The sequence below is a fragment of the Pithys albifrons genome, chromosome 8, assembly GCF_047495875.1.
Source record: "Pithys albifrons albifrons isolate INPA30051 chromosome 8, PitAlb_v1, whole genome shotgun sequence".
NCBI lineage: Eukaryota > Metazoa > Chordata > Aves > Passeriformes > Thamnophilidae > Pithys > Pithys albifrons.
In genome coordinates this window covers 33,451,909-33,474,871 of record NC_092465.1, presented here as the reverse complement: position 1 = coordinate 33,474,871, position 22,963 = coordinate 33,451,909, and the positions used below count along the sequence as shown (strand labels likewise).

At 40.3% G+C, this 22,963-nt stretch overlaps 1 protein-coding gene across 1 annotated transcript in view; it reads left to right on the top strand.

The window, feature by feature from the left end:
• Positions 1-260: 260 nt before the first annotated feature.
• ITGAV (integrin subunit alpha V) overlaps positions 261-22,963 on the top strand; it is a 45,483-nt gene continuing 22,780 nt past the window's right edge. Inside the window, exons 1-11 of the mRNA XM_071562871.1 lie at positions 261-551; positions 4,406-4,533; positions 16,068-16,159; positions 16,636-16,750; positions 17,985-18,046; positions 19,593-19,638; positions 21,154-21,279; positions 21,987-22,031; positions 22,206-22,249; positions 22,338-22,394; positions 22,779-22,831. Coding sequence (XP_071418972.1) covers positions 376-551; positions 4,406-4,533; positions 16,068-16,159; positions 16,636-16,750; positions 17,985-18,046; positions 19,593-19,638; positions 21,154-21,279; positions 21,987-22,031; positions 22,206-22,249; positions 22,338-22,394; positions 22,779-22,831 — 944 coding nt within the window. The 5' untranslated portion in view covers positions 261-375. The remainder of the gene's footprint in view (positions 552-4,405; positions 4,534-16,067; positions 16,160-16,635; positions 16,751-17,984; positions 18,047-19,592; positions 19,639-21,153; positions 21,280-21,986; positions 22,032-22,205; positions 22,250-22,337; positions 22,395-22,778; positions 22,832-22,963) is intronic.

Genomic DNA, 22,963 nt, shown 5'->3' with positions numbered 1-22,963 from the left:
GAGGTGCTCAGAGCCCCATCCCGCCTGGCCTGAAATGCTGCCAGGGATGGGGCAGCCACAGCTTCTCTGGGCAACCTGTGCCAGGCTGCAACCTGTTCCACTCTCACAGGGAAGAATCTACATAACTTCCTCCAGCCTTCTGCTCCGGCAGGAGTAAGATCGCACTGCCGGATCCCAGCGCCCGGTCGCGGAGCGGAACAGAGCCTGCCCCGGCACCACATGATGCCGCCCCTCCTCCCGCCGCTCCGTCCCGTCCCGAGAAGGGGAAGTGGCGGCGCTGCCGTCCCCGCCCCCGCGGGAACGCGCGGCCCCTCCGCCCCCTCCGCGGGGCCGGCGCGTCGGGCAGAGCCGCGCCCGGAGCAGCCGGGCCGGGCCATGGCGCGGCTGGGGGCGATGCCGGTGCTGTTGGGGGCGATGCTGGCCCTGCTGGGCGTTGCGCTGCGCCCGGCCAGCGCCTTCAACCTGGACGTGGAGCGCCCGGCCGTGTACTCGGGCCCGGCGGGCAGCTACTTTGGTTTCGCCGTGGACTTCTTCGCTCCCGACCCGTCCTCGTAAGTGTCTGTCCCGCTCCGCCGCGTCCTACCCCGCCGAGTCGCCCCTGGGGCGCCGGAGCGGAGCGAGGCGGTGTCTCGGCGGAGGGGAGGGCGATGCCACGTCCGGAGCGGTCCCGGTGCCGCTGGTGCCGCCGGGCCGGGAGCGCCGGGGCCGGGGCGGCTCCGGGGGAGCGGCGGGAGCGCCTCGCTCAGGCCCCGGCGCTCGGGGGAGCCACGCCTGCCCCCGGCAGGGACCGGCCCGCATCTCTGCCTCCTCCCCATCCCTTCCTCCTCCCCGCGCGGCTCCCCCTGCCCAGACCCCTTTGCCGGGCAGCCGGACGCGGTCCTGAGCGGGCTCCGGCGCGGCAGGAGCCGCAGAGTTCTCTGCAAAGCCTGGTCTCATGCAGATAATGGTGATGGTAAATACACTGTAGAAAGATGAAGAGATGGGATTTTGCTTCCTGAGGGGATGTCCCGCGGCTGTTCAGGACTCTGCTATTCACGCGTTTGGTTGCTCTTTGCGGAGCTCTGTTGTTTGAGTGTCTATGCGGGTCACCGAGCTGCTCAGGGGGCTGAGAAGTTCCCTGTAAGGACTCTCCACAACTGCTTCCTGAGTATGTTCCCGTTTCATGTTAAAGGTTAGGTTGTGTGTGGTAGCTGGTGCGTTTCAGACCTTTGAATCCTCGTGTCTCTAACTGCGGAGCCGCGGTGTTGCCGGAATGAATCAGGCTCTGGTTCTCAAGTGCGGGGCTACAGTAACATCCAGCTTTTGCCACTTTTCCCTTGCTCCTTTCCCGTCTTGAGAAAGGACTGTAAAACTGGAAAAGCTACTGGCTTTCATCGTGCTGAGGGGATATTCTGTCTCTTAATCTTTAGTTTATAAACAAATTCTGTAGCTATTGAGCAAGTCTCTTTTCAGTACATCATCTAGCCTTGTTTGCATTTCGTTATTGCCTACATATATTAGAAGCCATCCTGTCTTAACTTGCACGTGTTGCACCATCTTTCTGTGCTATCTTAATCCTGTAAGTGTTCATACTAAAAGAGAAAAGGTTCTATTTTTGTGTGTCCCTTTATTTTTAAGTCAGCATATGCGGCTGCAGAGTTATCAAGAGACTGGTAAATGCCTGTAATAAACTTTCTTCCTTGCTTTCTGATAAGGAATTATGTGATCCAAGTCTCCATGAAATCACTATTTGGAACCTTTCCATTATTTTTATAAGAACTATTGACCTCTAAATGCACTACTGTAGAAGAGAACAGTGTGGTTTTCGGGCAGCATGGTAGACTCCTGCATATTTATAAGGGAATTTTCTCCTCAGCTTTTTTGTTGTCACTGGAAGTTTGTTTGTACCTGCTAAGCTAATCACTTTATCCTAGATTTAAGCTCTTCAATGAAACAAAGTTTCTATGCAACTTAACAGGAAGAGGCTCCAGTGGTGTTCAGTTTTGAGTTTATTCCAGTGGACACTGATATTTTGCCTCTGGAAATAGGCAGTAATACTTGTATGCAATGTCCTCCAAGCATATGGGTTTTATTGAGCATCATATGTGTCACTTGGTTCCTACACCTTTCTTTTTGCTTTTGTGAATTTTTATTACCCATTCTTTTCATGAGTACTAGAGATTAAGTCAATTTAGTCAAGCTAAAGTTATTTGGATTGACTAGCCTGACAACAGAGGCATGTTATTAGTTCTTGAATGCTCAAGTTGCTGTTTCATAGTCGATTTTGACCTGCTGGATGCCAAACTAAAGCATATTTAGAAGTCCAGTATGAAAGTCCTATTCCAGGATTGGAGCAGTGGTGTTGTGTCAGGGGACTGCGTGGTGCTGACACTGGGCACAGCTTTCATACCAAGTGATGGAACATCACTTTTTATCAGCTGAAACAGGCTTCTCATGCACACTGTCTTTCAAAGGAATTGCATTTGATAGTCTGCCTTCCAGTATATGCATGCATGGAAATCCCAGTTTCTCTGCTGGCCCCTGGCAAAGCACTGTCAGAGGACTGTTCCTGTCAGCACTTGTACTGACGGTGCCAGAACACTCCCAGCCTTGCCCACAGCATCGTGATGGGGTGGGTGGTTGCATCATGTTGGAGATAGGTAATATCAAAGCATAGCTGGTGTATTCCCATGGAAATAATAATTTTTCTCTCTTTTCCAAAGTGTATGGAAAGAGACTTCTTAGCACTTGGGTAATTTGTATATAAGATCTCTGGGAAAATTACTTGTTTGCTCTGTGATGATAAAAATGGATTTTTTTTACTTTGAGAGAAGAGGTGGCTAAAAACCTTTGTTGTGTCCCCTAGCAATTACTTTGTTTGTAACTTTATTAATAAATTTAATCACAAGATTATTTTAAGAAAAAAATTAAAATATATTATTAGAATGGGATTGGTTTAAGTCTTTAAACATGCATTTCATTTGGAAGACTTCTCAAAAGCTAGTGGTGCAAGATTAAATTGGGGGACAAGCTACCACTTGTTTAATAGATTGTAATTATAATAATTAATGTGTTTCTTTACTTGGCATTATGATGTTTATTTTTAAGCATTTCTGTTATGCCCAGAAATAACATTTTAAGTTGTTCAAAGTGTTTCAAATTCCCATTTGTGAAATCTAGACAGTCTCTGAATGGCAACTAAGGAAAATAAATGGATTGCTGATAAGCCTGGATTTTTTATCAGGGTCCACACCAGGGAATTTTTAAGGTTCTGAAAATTTACATGGGTTGAAAACTAGTAGCTTATGTTGGTGTTTGTATGAATTGAACTTTCTTGAGGTGCTGTGTGTTAAAAAACATAAACTCAGCTCTGTGCGAAGAGAAGCCTGGAGATGATTGTGAAAACCAGAGCAAGTTGGATAAGCCTGGATTTGTTTGCCTGTAGACATTCTCTCCAACCAGTCCTGCAGCTTGTTCAGCTAAACCAATTTCAAAACTACAGAACCATAATGCCCGATAAGACTTGCTCTTGCAAGCTGGATCCTCTCTTAAGCAGTCTAAGGGAAAGCAACAGAGCAACAGAGATTCTGATGAAAGGAAGCATTTGATTTTAAGTCTTCTGTATGTTTCTTTATGCTTCAAATTGACTTAAGTGCTGATAAGTGAAGTGCATCTCACAGGTGCTGGGGTTCCTGGAAGATGCTGGAAGACACCAAAAGCCTTGTTTTGTCAGTTTCTTACTTTGCAACTTCTGAATTTTGCCACCTGCCAGGCACAGTCTCCTGTCAGGTCCCGCTGGGGTGCACTGACCCGTCTGTGTAAGCAGAGATGCAGAAAGCATCGCAGGTCCTCATAATTCTGTGTAATGAATTTCGGTAGCAATTCGTTATATACAAATCTGTGGTTGACAATTGCTTGGGTACTTGGGGATTGTTTTCACAAGAGCACTCTCTCACAAGAGACTGACTCATCACATTCGGTACATGCTGAGCTCAGAGTGCACTATGGCTTTGTTTATACATTGCTTCCATTTTTGACTGACTTCCTTGAACTACCCACAGTCAGAAAATTAACCAGAAATTATGTCAACTCATGACTTAAGTAAATTACTGAAGTACATGGTTTCCTGTTCCGCTGCATACGTAAGGGATTTTTTTTTAAGAAAAAAAAAGAATATAGAAGGTGTTTATTTAAGTAGGACAGGACCATTTAATTTTTTCTATTTTCTTTATGGAAAATGCTTTTGGGTTTATTTGCCTGCTTAGGGACCCAAGACCTAAAACCTCATATGAATCTCTGTGAAACTCAGAGTAATTCTGGACTGATTTATATTTGAATGGCCAAGCCTTTTGCTTTATTAAGTCTTTGATGTCATAAAATAATAACAATTGTGCCTTATATGTTTTATTTCTTCTTTTTACTGCAGGACATTTCTTCTGGTGGGTGCTCCGAAAGCAAATACTACCCAGCACAACATTGTGGAAGGAGGGCAGGTGCTCAAATGTAGCTGGAACTCCAACAGGAACTGCCAGCCCATTATATTTGACAACACAGGTAACATGTGGGTCACTGGGAGGGCAGATGGGATGTCTCTGCTCTGCTGCTGCTGTGGGGAAGCAGAAGGGACTCAGGTTCACATGGGGTTTCTTCACGGGCAGTGTGAATGCATCTGTTTTTGGACTGGCAACTCCTCAAGGCCTGTTTGTTTTTTCCTTTTCCTCTCCTCTCTTTTAGAATTTTGTTGTCCTTGGTATGTGCTGAAAGCCTGAGTGAGCAAACGTTATTCTTCTTGTGTTTTAACCTATTTGTATTTTCCCTGTGTACTTTACAGCAATCCTGGTTCACGACCTAATTGCTAGTAAACCCTGAAGGATTTTTTGCCTATTGAGAACATGACATTTAAGAAAAGATACTTTTCAATATCAGCAGAGGTGATATAGACAGAAATACTCAGAAGTTTCATCTGAAACCAGAAATATAAATTAAAAACTGTGGAAAAAATGTCTTTTTTTTAAAATTTCCCCCCTCAGATGTAGCTTCATAGTGTTTGTGACATCTATGATCGCAGTACTCAGGTGCCTGAGGTCAGAGACGTTCCTTACCTGTTCCTGAAGCACAGAAAAGCCAAGCAGCAGCAACATGGACAGTAAACATTTCAGTCACTCTTCATGCTCTGGTGCACACAGTGATTTCCACAGGCTGTGGCAGGTCATATGACAACACACTGCGTGTGCTTTTCTGCTCCAGCCACTCAGTGTTGAATCCGGTTTTCCACAGTGTGTTTCAGGCCAGCGGAAAAAGCTTCCCATGTCATGGGAGTGGATTAGCAAGAGCCATGTGGCAGGGCAGAGGAAGCACCTGTGCTTTTAAGGTCTAGTTGGTTATAATTCATTCTTGCCTCTGCTTGTACTTTGACTTGGCAGTCTAAGGGCTGTTAGTCTACAGGCTTGATGCAGCCTTTGTAAATCTTGGTAGAGTACAGTGAAGAAGCTCTTCTTCCCATTCCATTGCCAAGATATGCCACAGAACGTTGTTGGTGTTCAGATTTCTGAAATTGCCCTCTATTTTTATGAAAACTATTATGTTACCTGTTCTCTTGCAAAATGAAGAAAAGAAGGTGGTACGTAATGGTACAGACAAAACCCAAGTTTATCATCAGTCTCTTTACTTTAAGGAATATTTCTGTCACATTACTTATGTCTCCCAAGCTGCTAAGTGTGACATTTTGTCTGATCAGTGTAAGACAAAAGTTGGGTTTAATTTGTTGTTTATTCTTTTATTTATTTTACTTCGGGATTATTGTTAGAAAACATATTTATATTCTAGTAGGTTGGGTTTTTCTTTAAAGAAAGAATCTGGATGTCCCCAATGATTAAATATCACTAATATTATAGCCAAAAAATTTCTAGTGGGGAAAGACCAGCCACAGAGGTAGGTTATAGATGCATTTTCCAATGGGATTTGCAGTGCATTTGTCTGTTTATACTGTGAATATTTGCTTTTACATATGTCAGGCAGGGTAGGTAGCTGCAGAGGCTACACTGCTTTCCTGTGTGTCTGTGCTTAAGGTATTTGTTACTGGGCAAATAAACAGTGTTTTGCTCATCATTTTCCTCTAAATACCAGGCATTTTAATAACTTGAAATTTAAAAATAAAAATAGCAGGTCATAACGCTTTAAGAGGATTTATTTCAAGCCCACTTTAACTCATTCCAGCTTTGTGGCAATGAATGGGGAAATAATGCATTTGTTGATTATTCTCCTGGTGAAAAGGGGCATTGTATTTCATCATGATAAAATAATAAATGCCCAGAGACAAAAAATAAAATGTCTTTTTCTTTGTGCATAATACAATGGTCGATTCCCTACATTCTATGGACAATGTCAGTGCCAACACAGCACAAACCCCCACTCCTGCCTGCCCGTAGCTGCTGAGGGAACTGACATTGGGGAAGGCTTGGGATCTGCTTTGAGGAAACAGGAAGTGGAAGATTTGACCACTGACTTGTGGTGCTGATGCAAAGGGGATTTTGGTAGATGACTAAATGCAACCTCTGCAAAAGTTCAGGTTCATCCATCACTACTTAATGCTGGTGTAATACAATTTGTAACTCCAGATGAATTGCTTAGCCCTGCAAAACAAAGAGATTGTTTTATTCCCGCTCCCCCAGACTATTTATCTGCTTTGTTAATGGAAGAAGTAGCACTGGTTCTGCATCATTGCTTAGATGTGTTTCTTCAGAGTTCTTTTCTAATGTTTACAGCTACTGAGAAATCTGACCTGTGAAAATAATGCAAATGTTTGTATTCCTGACTTTCTTCTGTTTACCTGTTGATGCCAAACCCCACATGTGGAGTTGGATGCCCCATAATAACTAGAAGTCATGGCCCTCTTCCTTCTCCTGCTCCTCTCTGCTGGGTAGCACAGTTGGAGATCCTGGACCATGTCAGGGACTATGTCTTACTGACAGTGTATGAGAGCAAGGCTGTGGTTCTGTTCTGTGAACATGGGAATGAAGGCAAGAGCAAGATTTGTTCTGTGTGAGGTTTTGTTTATCCCCTTGTTTCGTGGTTGTGTCACAAATAAATATGAGAATAGAGTTTTAGAGAGATCCAGCAAGCCAGTTTTTTTCTCTATCGGTTATTGTTTCTAATAGTATTAGTATTACTTCTTCTTAAACATTCCTTGGATTTTAGTTAATTTTTTCTCTAGCTTTATCAGTCCTTTTCTCTTCCCTATCTGTACAAAGGCCACACTGAGCTCAGCTGCACAGCAGTGGGCTCACAGAATTGGATTTTATTTTCTAACTCTTGCTTTTGGCTTTAATGTTGTGTTTGCACAGCAGAGTGGTCACTTATGTAAGCAATTGCCACAGCTCTTACATTGCCCAGAAGGAAAGGTACCAGCTTCTTGATGTTAACCTTTGGAGAAGTTTTCCAGCACTTAGGTTGCTTTTTACTTGTATTTCCCTCACCCCATCTCCCCTGGAGGAAAAGAGTAAGTCATTAAGCTGATATTTCATGTAGTATGAAATTTACTACTTTGTTTGTTCCTTTCTCTGGGTGATCACTCAGCTCTGTCAGGACAGAGCTGGACAGTAGGAGTCCATTCATGGAACTTGAGTAGATCTCAGGCTGAAAATATGTTTCCCCTCTTTCTTATGCCCTCCTCACCAGCCTGTGACATAAAAAACCACCTTGTTAAAGCATATATTATAATTTTTAAACCTCTGGCCAATAAAATCAATGTTCTTGCATTGTTCCTGCACATCATATTTTCTCATTTAGAAAAGTAATAAAAGAATCATAGAATGGTTTGGGTTTGAAGGGACCTTAAAGATCATCCAGTTCCAACCCACGCTGTCATGGGCAGGGAAAATGTGTGAAGAGGAAAAGAGGTCTCCCAGAAAAAAAAATTGGTTACACTCTCTTGAAAATACACAAGAGAGTACTCTGTCTGTATGTCTCTGTGTCGCTGTGCACATTACACTAATTGCTTTTGGCATTCTGGTCTAAATGGTGGCTTTGGAAGGCAAAATGTTTATATCACACGTTAACACTTCCCAAATGTAAAGATGCTTCGCTGTGGGGCTTCTCAGCATTTTAGGATTGACATCAGTTGGCTTTGATTTAACATAGTTGTGACTATGTGAAAATGCCATAACAGACATATGTGGTAGAATATGCCCTCAAATTCAGGGGTGCACAGAGCTGTGCTGCATGTGCCTGTGTCTACGTCACCAGAAAGGGAGTAAATTTTTTTAAAGCCTTTCAAGTATCATTGGGCTTGTGCTTCAGGCTGTCTTTTGCTCTTAGAAGCAAATAAAGATTAAAGTTAAAAAGGACCCAACCACAAGTAAAAGCTTCTTCACATGCCCACCTTCTTTGGTCCTAGTGCAAAACTGAAATATGAAGCGGTGCTGCTGTTACTGTAACAGTTTCTCCTGCAAGTCTAAGTAGAATCTGATTTTAAAACTTTTTTTACCTTATTTCTGTTTCCCTTGTTAATTCAATCACTGAATGTGCCACTGTCACAAAACTGAAGTTTCTGCTCCTTGTGTTCTTGTATATCTTGACTTGTTACAATTGCCACAGCATTGCCACAATTTCAATTGAATCATTATGTAAAGTCCTTGGGATTTTTCCCCTCTGTCTCAGTTAACTGTCAGAGTTTTCAGTGTGTAGGAGGCTGCATTTTTTTCAGGACAAGCACTGAGAGGAAATTTATATTCTCAAAATAGCATATTCTTCAAAATTGTCATAAGCAGAATCAATAGTAATAAACACTTTTCTTTGCAAGATATTTTATGTTTCACATTGAAATTATTAAAAATCACAGGTTATAGCTCAGGGGGGTAAATATTTGTCTTGATTCATTCTTACCCGTTCTCCACAGTAGATAATTTTGTGACTGAAAATTTACTTTATTTTTTTGTTTTAATACAAAGAAACAGGAAAATGTTCTGAATTTCATCAAGAAGAAAGTGGGAAAGCTAATAAGGAAAAAACTGCTCTTAGAGCTGGCCAAGCCCTTGTACTACTCTTTTTGCAAGACTGACTAGAGAGGTGGTTCTGCTCTTAGAAAGCTTGAACAGTTGGCTTCATCTGCCAGCTGCTTTGCAGCTTTTTCCAGGGAAAACATACTTCTTTTGGGTAAACTGTGACAGGAATGCACTTCATACAGCAGCCCATTTTCTGTTTCTGATCAGTTCTAAGACAAAGTTCCAAGACCGTTTTTAAAGACACATCGATGTCCCTTCCCTTGGATCCTCCCCCAGGCTTCATGGACTGGCACAGCAAAGCTTTCATAGATAGTAGCAAATTTTACTGACAGTCTTTCAGTAATCTTGCTCAGCAACAAGATTCTTGAAAATTTAAGGGGTTTTCTGCAAGTTTTGTTTACTGTGTAGTTGTCCATTTTTTGTGTAAAATTAAACATGGGACGATTAAAAGTTCACTGAACCAGATGACAAAACCAGTGAGCAGAAGGGTGGTCAAATGTGCTTTTCAGGAAAATCAACAAGTTATCTTTATGTTTTTGCTAATATGTTTTACAGTCTGGCACGCAAGGAATGGTAGGGTTGATTCACTTAACCAATTGTCTGATCTCTAGATAAATACCTCCATTATTTGGCCATGGAATTTTAGAGAGCAGGATCACCATGAGTTTTCATTCCAACAGACAAAAAAAATTCTTCATAGACCTATGTAACCAGTTGGAGTTAATCAGGCTCTACACATGTGTAGCAAATTAATGTAAATCAAAAGAATTTCCTATGTGCTTCTTTTCCAAAAGGAAACAATCTTCATAATTATTTATACTATTTTACTTTTCATCTCTGGGGTCCTAGCTCTTCATCAGTCAAGAGTAGAGGGAAGTGGTTTGGTAGAAATAGCATTCTTTTTGTTCCCATGGCTTTTCATAAAAATGTAACAAAATTATTTTGTTATCTGCTGCTTTTTTAAAGGAAACTTTGAGAAATGTACCTGCTGCATTACAGGATGCTTGGAAGCACAGCATCAGAAAGTGCAGTGCTGAAACTGTTTTCAGGGCTGCTGTATTTAGAATGATGAAATGCAGACAGCTCTACGAACTGTTGCAAAGGAAAATATGCTTATAAAACAACTTTGAACTTCTGTGCTAATGAGTTGCAGATTTCTTGAGCAGATTTTGTGTTTAGCTGAGAAAGATTTGCCTGCTCAGACAATGTGTTGTTTTGCTCTTCTGAGATGCTTGGTAAACCATGGCTGAGTGTCATCCCTTCTGGGGAAAGCTTTCCCTACTGCTCTCATTCTCCTTGGCACATCTCAGAATTCAAGACTGGGGAAACTTACAGAAGCTGTTGAATACTAAAATGTAGGAGCATCTCAAAGGTTTCCAGCTTTGTGTGATGTATTTTTATTGCCTTGGACAAAGAATTCAGTGTGGCTTCTGGGTGGAGAAAGTTTTATCACTGACAATTGTCCTGTCCCTCCTCTTCCCCCTTCCCATGTGTTTTGACACAGCAGAGCAACTTTAGAGAAATGGCTTGTTCTGAAATGCTTTTTGGATAAAATTCTTTATATACTGGCTATTTTGGTCTATGCTGAAAGAGGGGAAGGAGGCTTTTGAAAAGAAAAATACTTAAAAAGAACTCTCCTGATTCCTCCTTATGTTTACACATTTGACTTTTTTCTATTCCCAAGTGGCTGATTCTAAACAATAGGAGGCTTTGTTTGGAAGCCTAAACCACCAGTTTGGCATGGCTGGATCTACCTGTGACCTATTTAGCTTGAAGTGGGTATTTTAACTGCCTTGGGCAGCTTTGAGCTGTATGATCCCTCAGCCTAAGATGTGCTGATGTTGAAGTTGTGACTGGAGATTTTGATTGTTTGTGCAAATGAGTCAGTTGTTCATAATTCCATCATTTCCACTTATGGAATAAGGAAGTGTGGGATGGGTGAAAACAGTTTGCTTTAACAAAGTACTGTTTTATTTTTAACTGATTATTTTATTGGTATTAGTGTGCAATCCCTGGGGGATTTCAATCTCAAAGGCTATCAGTCAACAATAAAGCAATAAATCTTGTGAAGACCATTCATTCATCTGTAGTGAAGTGGATTGATTTTCATCTTGCTAAGTCTATCATTACCCTAGTGCTATTGAAATTTGGTTGCTGTCCTTATCATGTGTGCTGCTTAACTTGGGAGTGTGCCTTGGGGTCTTCGTGCTGCTCTGAAGGCAAAAGCGGGGCAGGATGTATCCAACCTCCTCCACGCATTGGTAGAGCTGACACTGGAGAAATGCTCATGCTTTTGTGATTAGGTAGACTCCTACGTGAATACTGTTGGCTCTGGCTGTGGGTGGCTGGATCGCAGTGGTATGACTAGTTGGAAAAAAAAGTGGCTTACTTACATTAGGCAAGGGAAAAGATGCTTTTGTTCCAGCACCACCCGGGGAAAGAAAATGCAGGATTCCTACCTCAGAAGAGAGAAGGGGAGTAGTGGGAAGGTCTGTATTCTCGTCTCCCTGAGTCATCACAGGACACTGTGGCTAAACCAGGATTGCTAAACCATCAGCTGCCTCCAAGCATGGAGAGTTTCTACTAAAGATAAGCTTGTACTCACTGGCTCCTGTTGCATTAGCTGTGGTTTTGGATGGAAGGCATTTTATACCACATCAAGTTCCCATATGATGAAAGCAGGGTTCTTGCATATTTTATAACTTTGTCTTTCTTTTGGTTGGCTGCATAGTTTCCTTTTACCTAGAAGTGGCAACATCATTTACTTTGAATTGGCATTGTTACAAAGAGGTTTATTTTAACCTCTGTGAATTGGGTGACTACTGACACTTTATAACTTCTTAAGTATTCTTAATATGATGACACTGTAGCACGTTTCATCAGTTCAGTGCCTCTTCACTCATAATTATCTCAGTTAAGTCCTGCAGCGAAGATCAGGGGCAAATGTTTAGCTGAGTTTGTTCATTGGCATAAAAACAGGCAGGCTGCAAGTTGCAACTCATCCACTTACTCAACAGAGGCATTTTGTAGTAACTCTATTGTTCCTGTACTGATAACATTTACCTTGGGAAAAGAAGGTGCCAACTATCCAAAGCTGATAGCTAAAAGAAATCCAGCACTGAAAGAACTTTTGATCTTTTGATTATATTTGGAAGATGGATAAGACTACTTTTTTCCTTTTTCTGTAATTTCTTCTCAGCATCTCTCCACATTAATTTTCATTCATAACTTTAAACCCTATGTAATGTGGTGAAATGAAAATGTTCCCTTGGTCCATTAGCAACAACACACCTGTTTGAAAAAAAATTCTGTTCCTGCCTTGACTGCTCCATCACCCCACTTGAAACTACGTTGTGAGACACAGCACTGTGGGCTTGAGATGTTAGCCCTTTTTCCCTAATGAAAGAGTTATGTAAAATCATCATGTGATGCCTACTACAATGAGAAGGAGAAAAGGAAAAACCACAGCATAAGCTGCCTTTGGAGGTAGGAAATAATACCCTCTGGTCAAATGGCGTAATCCTGAATTTAATGACCCATCCAGACTCTAAGTCTCTGTAGGGGCTGCATTTTAGTCTGACAAATAGCATTGCATAAAAACTCTGTTTTTTTTGATTATATCTAGTCAGAATATAGTTTGTCTTCCCTAAATGTATTAGTTTGAATGTCTTTTTAAAGGCCTTTTTGAGGTCAGGCTGAATGGACCTCTGAGAGTCATGGTCTAGTGAAAGATGTCCATGCCCATGGCAGGGAAGTTGGAATTTAATGGTCTTTAAGGTCCCTTCAAACCCAAACCATTCAATGATTCTATGATCAAAATGTACATCATTGGTTTAAAGACCAAAGGTATACTAAGATAAAATAATGAAGTTGGTCTCTCTATACTAAAACACAGAAGTGCTGAGGTTAGTCCTGTACCTTCCCATAACACATCCACTTTATGGTATAGCTCAACTACCTTACTGTTATCTGTGGTTTACTACAGTGAGGGCTGACATTTAAGTGTTTTTATGTTTGTTTTTCCCAGTTGTTTCTTGTTTAAATCAGGGGGACTTTTGATAAAGGGGTGTTTTCCAGATTTCCTCATAACACCAGTTTCTCTTGTGGACCTGAGGGAAAGGCTTGTAATCTATTTATACTGTTTTTCCTGGAGAGAATTTTGAGTGAGTGTAGGTAAATAAAGGTTACTTTTCTTCCTGAATGAGAGTTAACATCAGATTTGAACTGTATTTGTCTGAGACATCTGTCGGTGTTTCCAGTGTACATACTGGATTTAGTTTTTATGTCCTGATGCACGTTCCAGTGTTACAGACAATTTTAAGGCCCTCTCCCTAAGACATCCCCCCCGACTTAGATTTACAGAACCTAAAGAGCCTTAAAATACAAGACAAATTGAATGTAAACAACCTTAACCTTGTAGCACGTTTGTTTGTTATGTGCATTTGCATTGACATTGGACAATTTGACTAAGACGTTGGCAAAATATTTTTATAATAGTAGTGTGCTATAAATAAATAAAATCCATTTAGCCAAATTGCCTGATGGAGCACATTTTACTATGGAGTGTGGAAGGGATTTGTAAGCATAAGAATTCCTAATTTGTTATTTAGACATTCAGAAATCATGATGCTGGCTTCTGAAGTCATGACATTTGGAGCAAAAACTACATTTGGCACATAATCAGCTTTGTGGTCATGTAAATTTGCTTTCCAGTCTGGAGATTTTGGTTTTGTGTATGCCGGCTTCTATCTCAAAGCCTGGAGGTTTCTAACATTATCCTTGATTTAGAGCTGAATCAGGACTTTTTCAGTATGGTACAGCAATAGTTTTTTCCCCTAAACACTAAGGGGGAGACAGGTTGTTAGAGCTGCTGTCCTGGGCATTGATCCTTCCTTGCAGCTCAGGCACGCACAGGGAAAAGGCAGAGAGGGGCTATTTTGGCAGCACACGCTCATTAATCTGCTGGTTCCCCTCTTCCTCCAGAGTAGTCAACATAGTTGTGGGTTGGTGGCACCAGTAACCAGTACACGTCTTTTTTTTTTTAAATTATCAATTTAATTTTAATTTTTATTATTGCTCTGTAGTGATGTGTCAGCTGAAACTGGAAGGAACTAATTTCCTGCTGTGATAAAGTCAGATTGCTGCTAATGCCAAATGGCTGCTTATCTGCTACTGCTACATGACTTTTCCTTCTGCTTGCTGCCTGTTGTTTTAAACTTAAATGGGAAGTGTACATCCTACACCCTTTTATACTGCCCAGGACAGCAGGATTCTGCTTTACTCTGTAGAGCTGTTATAGCAGCTTTCATTTTTGTCATAGATACATAGTGTTGTGTAAGTATCCAACAGTAGAGAAGGGTGTAAAATGCTCTGCTGTAACTACTCGCAAGTTTTACATAGTTTAAAGCTTTATTTGGCAAATTAGTAGCTGGATAAGTAGAGCACAGAAGCCAATTCTCTTCTAGGCTACGTAACCTTGGGTGTGGTTACAAGATGAATTAACCAGTTTTAAATCCCTGATGCTGCCAAAAGGGATATGGTTCCCAGCCATGTGTTCCTGTGTTGTCCTGCCAGGTTAGCAATGCTTCCCTCCCTGTGCAGCCACCTGGGTTGGACTCTCATCTAGCTATTTTCTTAGGAGGGTTCATTCTTAGGTGGTTCATGTTGTGACTATGTGAGCAGAAGGTAGTAGTGCCAAGATAACAGCCTAGCAGCAGGAATGAACGTGTGGACAGCAGCAAATGGAAGCTGCTGTCCCTTTTAGTGGCAGCTTCCTCTGAAACTAACTCAGTCATGCAACTGCATCCTTAGAGCAAAACTGTCCCTAGGTGGATTTTCATGATTTAAAGCCTAGGAATGGGGAAAAATGGTGATAAAACAGGGGGGGGTTGTGTGTGCTAAAGACAATTCCCTATTTGGAAGACATCTTGATGTGGTTTTGGTGTGGCATGCACGTCTCCGAACTACATTTTAATCCGTGCAAGGATGAGAGTGTTCAATGTACAGAAATCTGTACAGATGTGCTGACCGCCAGGCCCTCCACGTCTTTAGCACCAGCCCAATAACAAAGTGGAGGGAGGGTGACAGAAGGAAGTGAGGTTTTTAATCACCTTTGATGAAATTAGAAAAGAACACAATCGTTCTCTGTGTTGCAATGCCCTTGGCATTGGTTTCTGCGTCTTTCTAATCTGAGAGCAAAAATAGTCCAGATATTTGCTTGTTTTGGCTGACTTGGCAGATTAGAATCTCTTTTGTCTTTTTCATGGGTTTTTCCTAAAGGTAGTAACACTATCTCTGGAGACATTCTTTACAAGGTGTAAAGCAAGCAAGGAAATTTTGATTCAAGTGGTCACAGGTCTCTGATTCATAGTGGAGATGGGTTTGGGATTCCCCCTGGCAGTCTGGAAGTGACATATGGCTATTTATCTCATCAGTTCCTATAGCTTTAGGCTCTGTAAGCCAACAATTTAGGGGACTTTTAAGATACGTTTTTCAGTGTTACATCCATTTTCTCATTAGGCTGGCAAAGTTTCCATCATTTTTCCAATGAAAGTACACAAGAAATGCTAAATGATTCAAGCTGCCTTGCTTTGTGCACTGCAGGGACATTCAGAGTAGAGAGATGTTCTCACTTGGTGGAATAGGAGAAGAATCCCAGCCCCTATTCTAGCCAAGGGCAGAGCTCACATGATTCAATCAGGGCAATATTTCTTCTGGAAGCATTAGTCCTGTCTGGGCTTTGGCACTGCTTCTTGAGCAGTGCTGTAATCTGCTTGGAAGTCAAATATCTCAAGTATGAGGTATTTACTGTGTCGCTGTCAAACACGCTTTAAACTCTCTGCTCTTACAACAAATCTGCACTGTACTAATGTTCTGTGTGTAAAAATAGCTGCATTTGGCCCTTGATATAAAAAAGATTAAAAACTCCTTTTTAAAGCCTTTTTCCATCAAAGGGTGTTATCCTCCAATGGTATTGATTTCTGCTGTTTTCTGTATGTGTCAAAAACAATGACTTAAGGTTTGGGGTTTTTTTTCCTTTTTACTGTATGGTTCCCTGTGAAATATACCTTTTTTTTTTTTTTGTAGGTAACAGAGATTTTGCTCCTGGTGATCCGCTGGAATTTAAGTCTCATCAGTGGTTTGGAGCCTCTGTGAGATCCCAAAATGATAAAATTCTGGTGGGTTTTGATGCCCTTGAAATGCCTCAGTATGAAAATAGTATTATGCAAAAAATGTGAAAAGATCCAGATAACTTAGAATTTAAACAAAATCACACTAATCAACATGACTTGTCTCTTTTTTCAGAATTTCTTAGCTAGGCTTTGCTTAAGTCTTTATAAACAATAATTGTAGCATTTTTGTCTTATTTTAAGGAAAGCAGTAGAATTAGTTTGATGAACTTAGAACGTGTTATAAATTCTTGGTGAACTTTTTACAAAATATTATTTCTGAAATTCTTGATGTAAATTAGTTATTTATGATGTACAAATTAGTGATACTTCTGCCCCAGTGCTCCTCTAATAACACATGGTACATCTGCCAATTGTTTTTTGGTTGCCTTTCTGTAGAAAACTGGAGTTCCATTGTATTATTCTGTACTCCCCAGCACCTGGAAGAGGAGTTTGTTTCCTCACTGATGTGTGTTCTTCCTTAGGCCTGTGCCCCATTGTACCACTGGAGAACTGAAACAAAACAAGAGAGAGAGCCTGTTGGAACTTGTTACCTGCTTGCTGGATCAAAATTTGTGGAATATGCTCCCTGCAGGTCAAGTAAGTACAGAACACTTTTGTTGCTTTTCTGTTTGGAATTTCTCTTGTTTTATATTTCGTGTATATTTTGAAACAGGATGTTTTAGAGGTGTTTCCCCCTTCCATATATAGCAGTTAGAGCAGAACCTAAGTTAGATCCAGACATCTGAATCCTGCTCCAGCTGATGTTTAAGATGCAGACTTTGCTCTATTCTAGGAGGAAAATCTTAGATCCAAGTGTCATTGGAATTGATGACTTCTGTTTTTGAAGGGACCAATTCTGTAGTAATCATTCAAGCTCCGATGGCAAGAGCTTTTAAAGACCAACTCTAGAATTTTATGTGAAGCTCAAGTAATATATTGTATTTTATTGTTATTCAAGTACTTTAAAGCACAAACTCATTTTGGAAGACAAGTTTTTGTACACGTGGGTTCTGAACTCTGTGTACGTATACACAGTGTAGTGATGCATTGTTTTAATTATATTAACTGTTGAACGTTTTAAGTCTTATTTTCCAAATGCTTTGCATCTGTGTCCTCTAGTTCTGTTGGTAGATTCTTCAGAGGTTTATAACCTCTTTGAAATTACAGAAGTCTAAAAGTTGAATGTTGATGCTAGGATTGTCTTTTTATTTCCTGAAAATCATTTGTGAACAGCCGGAATAAAGTCCAGTGTGGTCTAACATAACAAGGAGTTAAATAAGCATATATTAAACTAAATTATGCTAGTTAACTAGTCACACTTGCAGGTATGGGTGTCTCAGCATTTCTATTTTGGAGCTGTATAATCATGAGATGTACTCAGGCATGACAATTATTGCTTGGATGAGTCTCAGTAGAGTGACATTTTTTCAGCCAGGTATGTTTTTTTTTTGTTTAAGCCAGTTCAGATTTTTATTCCATACCAAAAGAAAAGCTTATTCCCTATTTTCCAGATATCTCTTTTCTCAAATAGAAATTGCAAATATTTCCGCCCTCCCCCTCCCAAAAATTTTTGGAGATTAAATACAAAGGAATATGGAGCTGCTGTTCACTTTTATTGTGTTAGGCTAGTACTCATGTGAATGTTACATGTATGTTAGGCCAGCCCCAAAGTTGTTACAGTTTTTGGTTTTGAATTGTTGATAAAGAGAAAATACTAGTTTAGGAGAAAAGTATTTCAAGGTTCGAGTTCAGGAGTGGAAGTATCCACGAAATTATCTGATAATATTTATTTCTCTCTTCTTTCTTTTCTATCCTTTTTGTTTTTTGTTAGCAACTATTGATGCAGATGGACAGGGATTTTGCCAAGGTGGATTTAGTATTGACTTTACTAAGGTATGTGATTCTTTCTCAATTCCTACGGGTCAGCAGACAAACACCTCTGGTACACACCATGGACAAGCACAGCTATTAAAAAGCTAAATGTAAACATCCATTCCTGGGGGGAACCCCACAACCAAACAAAATTTGTAAATAGAACAAAAATAACTTCAAACTCAAGCATGTTTCTCCCTATGTCTTCACACTTTCACCTCATGTAGGAATCATGTCCTGAACAAATAATCTGCTTTTCCAGCTTCCCACCAAGCAGCTCTGCTGCAGCCAGTCCTCAGGTGGAATCAGCTGCTGTAGTCAGGATTTTTGAGACATGTTCTTTGAAGGGATTGGTGCACAGTAATGTTGCTCCTCTAGGAATAATAACTTAGAGAACTGGTAAAAATGTTCTTGTGAATCATGTTTGTTTTTCTCATCAGCTGGCAGAAGTGCCCTTTTTTTTATTTGCTGTCTTATGTTTCTTCTACTTTTATGTTCTCCCAGCCTTTTATAGTTTGGGGTTTTTTTAATTCACAATTATTTTTTAAATTCAAGCCCACTAAAACTGTGCACATGTCTTACAACTTACTATAGTTTTCATGTTGTACAGTGAAATTGTTTAGCATAGTCTGGACATGTCAAGACCATTCAAATCCTACTCGCGATGTGACTATTTTTTGAGTAATTCAGCTCTTATTATTTGGTCATATCCCTTCACTCTTTGCCCAAGACCACTTTTTTTTTTCCTTTAGAGGAAACTGCAAACTGCAGGATAGGACTGTAAATGTTTGAATTATTTTACACACACCCCTCAGGACTACTGTGCAGACTCCTGCCCTGGTTCAAACCAGCCTTGGGCTCTGATCCAAAATCCTAGCTGAGTGGTCAAGCCTGGCTGTAAGGGATCTCCAAATCTCTGACCTAGATTTTTCTGAGTGGTGAATATGAGACTTTTTAGCATTAAAACCTGTGTAAGTGGTTTACTTATGCCCTGTGGCCTAATCCAATACTTAGAGCAAATTCCTAACACTGGGATAGCTGATGAGGTTAAAGTTTCATAAAATTGTTTGTGGATTGCAGTTGTGCCAAGGAATATGGAGTGCAAAAACTATATCACATTTATTCAGAATTAAACTTCTCTAATGATATGTTATGAATAGTGGCAGAGGCAGAAGATGAAACTAGTTTGGGTGCTGACCTAAACACATGTTATGACTGCCATGTAGCAGTCCTAAAGTTTTCTCCTAGTTGTATTCCTGTTGCCTTAGATTTATGTGGGAAGAAGAGTCTATTACAATAAAAATAGAATTCTACCTAGAATTTTAAATGGGTGAAATAGAGACACAAGTCACTGAAGGCAGATAGTTTATTATCTTAGTATTTTGTAAGATGCATTTGTTAGTAATCACTCCTTCAAAAATTAAAATGTATGGGAGTGTGTGAAACTACAGTGATGTACATGCATGGGATTACTTCCCATAAACACAAGACATGTTCTCTTGCTTTTAGATGTACTTAATGTGTTTTTATTTCTGTCTTTTCTGTTTTTCCCCCTTTCACCTCCAAGGGAGACAGGGTGCTGCTTGGAGGACCTGGAAGTTTTTACTGGCAAGGTGAGATATATTATTTCAGTCACAGAGAAGTTGATCTCCTTGATTTTCCTTTTTATGCTCTTAGTAATTTTTATCCACATTCTTCCAATCAGTGTCAGTCTTTGCCAGTAAGAAAACTAACAAGAATATGTTTCTTCCTCCTTCAGAATATTTCCTGAATAATCAAGGCAACCACAGGTTAAAGCTGAAGTAAGAATTGTATAGATGTCCTTTGTCTTTTAAATAACTCTGTGATCATATTAAAGTCATTTTCCCAAAATGTGAGATTTGTTTCCATCAGCAGGATAAGTTTCCTTTAGTATATTTGTTTCAAAATTTACATGTTTTGTAATTTCTGATACACATACAAAGCCCATATTTTCAATAAGAAATGTCCCCTCCAAAGAGAACTTCACTATTTTCCTCTGACAGCAAAGATGTTTTGTGTTTGTATTGATTGGTTTGTGCCATGGGGCATATTCTCCCTCTACCTGCACAGCTTGCACAGAGCATTCCCTGTATATTTTGCTAATGTGGACTTGGTCAGGATCTGTTTGCAGGATCATTCAGCTTTTAGCTACAGCTCCCTGTTCAAAAGAGGGTGTTGCTGTAATCAGGACACAGCTGCCACGCTCTGCTGCCTGGTTTTTAATGTAAATACTAACATTCATTTAAAGATTTTCTGTATCATGCCAGCCTACATGTAGATGCAGCAGCACAGGAGGCTTGTTCCAGTTCTGTGCTTTAAATTCTGAACAAAATGGAACGATTGAAGCTAAAACTGCATATACAGTACAATATAGATTCTGTTCCTGTATTAATTTTTGACTAAAGTGACACCTCATCTGCCTAAACAACTTTATTCTCTTATATTGCTTTCTGAAAAAAAAAAAAGCTTGACTCTGAATAGAAGACAATAGTATACTTCTAAATACTAAATTTTTCATCCTAAACTTTTAATCCACACTGTGATATGCTGCAGGTGTAGTTTTCCCTATACTTCATACATGTTTGAATATGGATGTGAAGTAAGTGTTATTCTGAAATTTCTTTTTTGTGATTCATGTTTTATTTTAAACTCAACAAATTAATGTAATGAAGTCACCACCTAGTGGCTATTGACGTGAGAATGGAGAATGTGGTAATTCACTGTGCTCTTCTCATTTGTGTTCATCTTCTTGGCCTCTTGTCTGCCAATGCAAGCTCTCATGTTATGGGATTTAGGCAAGGAGCAATGACTCAGTTCTGCAATACCATCAGCATGTGGTAACTGAGCACTCCCATTTAAATGCTGCCTTATACATAGGAGTGGCTTCTATTTTCAGTGAGAACTCTGTGTACTTTTTTTTTTGTCAATATGTGCACACATTTTTGTTGAAGTAAGGATGCAAAGTTTCACTTACATCCTTCCTGGTGCTGCAGCAGTTGGTTGTTTTCTGGTCAGTATTGGGAAAGAATTGTTGCTTTCGAAGGCACCAGCCTGTGCTGAGCTCACGCTTTCTCTTTGTGGTTTTAAGCTGTTTTCTTTCTCCTTAGGCCAACTTATTTCTGATCGAGTGACCGAGATTGTGGCTAAGTACGACTCCAAAGTCTACAGCACCAAGTATGACGACCAGTTAGCAACGAGACCTGCCAGTGCTGCTTTTGATGACAGCTACCTGGGTGCGTAGTGGAAACAGGGCAGCCCAGCTGTGCCTGGAGAACTCCCTTGCGCTATTCAAGTTTCAGTCTAAGTTGCAGTACGGTTAACTCAGTATTTGGCAGATAACTAAAGAGCAACATACCTGGAAAAGCAGTAATTTATGTATGATGGAAGTTCAGTTGTCTTGCCATAAGTTTGAGACAAAAAGCACCTGATGACAAAATAAACAGAAATATTTCCATGACATTTTGTTCTCTGTGATTCAGGCTGAATATGGAAATGGCCAAGGTATGATTTTTATGTGAGAACTTAGTCACATACTTTTTTGTTAAAGGCAGCTGTTTCTAAATAATCTACCAAAGCAAAATAAAAATGCCCAAGAATTATGTTTGTGAAGAAAAACAGCAAAGAGAGTCCCTTAGAGGAGTGGGAAATCATAATTTAGATTCATAGATGTCTAACCAAGTTCATAAAAAAGCAAGGATAGACCAGGACAATTCCTTGTGTGATAATTTTATAATATTCATCTTCTGATCTCAAATTCCTTGATGCTGATGAATTACAGTCGCTCATGGATCTCTTCATAGCCTAAGCTGCTTTGAGGCAATATTTATTCAGTTGCATTTTAAGATGAAGAGAGGACGAGGACTGTACGGAGATCTATGAAGAATGTAAAGAGAGCTGAATGTTTTAATATGTTTTTTCAAGGCTCCTCTTGTCTGTGCAGGTTATTCAGTGGCTGTTGGAGACTTCAATGGTGATGGCATAGAAGGTAAGACCCTTTGCTTCAGAAAAAGAAACCATGTTAGTAGGCTGGGCAGATCTTTCAAATAAATGATACAGTGCACAGAAAAATGCATCAGGCACTAGGAATGAGCTGCTCTGTTCAAACCAAGGCGCTGTGCTTTGGGACCTGAATGTGACTCTGTCTTGCTTTATGTTTCAGACTTTGTATCAGGAGTCCCAAGAGCAGCAAGAACTCTGGGCATGGTAGGAAATTTTGAAACATTAAACTTTGCAATAAATAGAAAAGCTGAATATTGTTGGTACACTCTGCTTTGTATTTCTTCCTGTGCAGGTGTCCATTTACAATGGGAAGAACATGTCATCCATGTACAACTTCACTGGAGAGCAGGTGTGTAGCTTGACTGAGTGTGGTGGGTAACTGGGAGGCTATTCCTGCTGAGACAGTATTTATAATATTCTGTATGTCATTGGCTTAATAGCCAAAGCAAAATTTATAAAGTCTGTGGCAATTCTAAACTTATTTTTAAATGAATGAAATGCTGCCTATTTTGAGAATTCGGAAAGAGGACTGGATTATGGAAGGGGGAATGGGGAAGGTAACTGATCAGTTTACTTTCTAACAAAGTAAGAAACAGAAAGGAAAATGCAAGGAGAAAGGAGACCAGAAAAAGCTGTGATATATATTAGTATGTCTCTGAGGTATTTTCTATACAGATTTGTTTGGGTTTGTATCATAACAATTCACAGGTTTGGTCTGAATTTTGTTTTTCAGATGGCTGCCTATTTTGGGTATTCAGTGGCTGCCACAGACATTGATGGGGACGAGTAAGTGCCCTCTTCTCCCCACTACTACCCAACTTGTTTCTGGAATTAATAAAAGAGATGTTTTTATTAAAAAGTCTTTCCCACAATGTAGATTTCTGTCTTCGTTACTGGTTTAACATGTATCTGCACAAC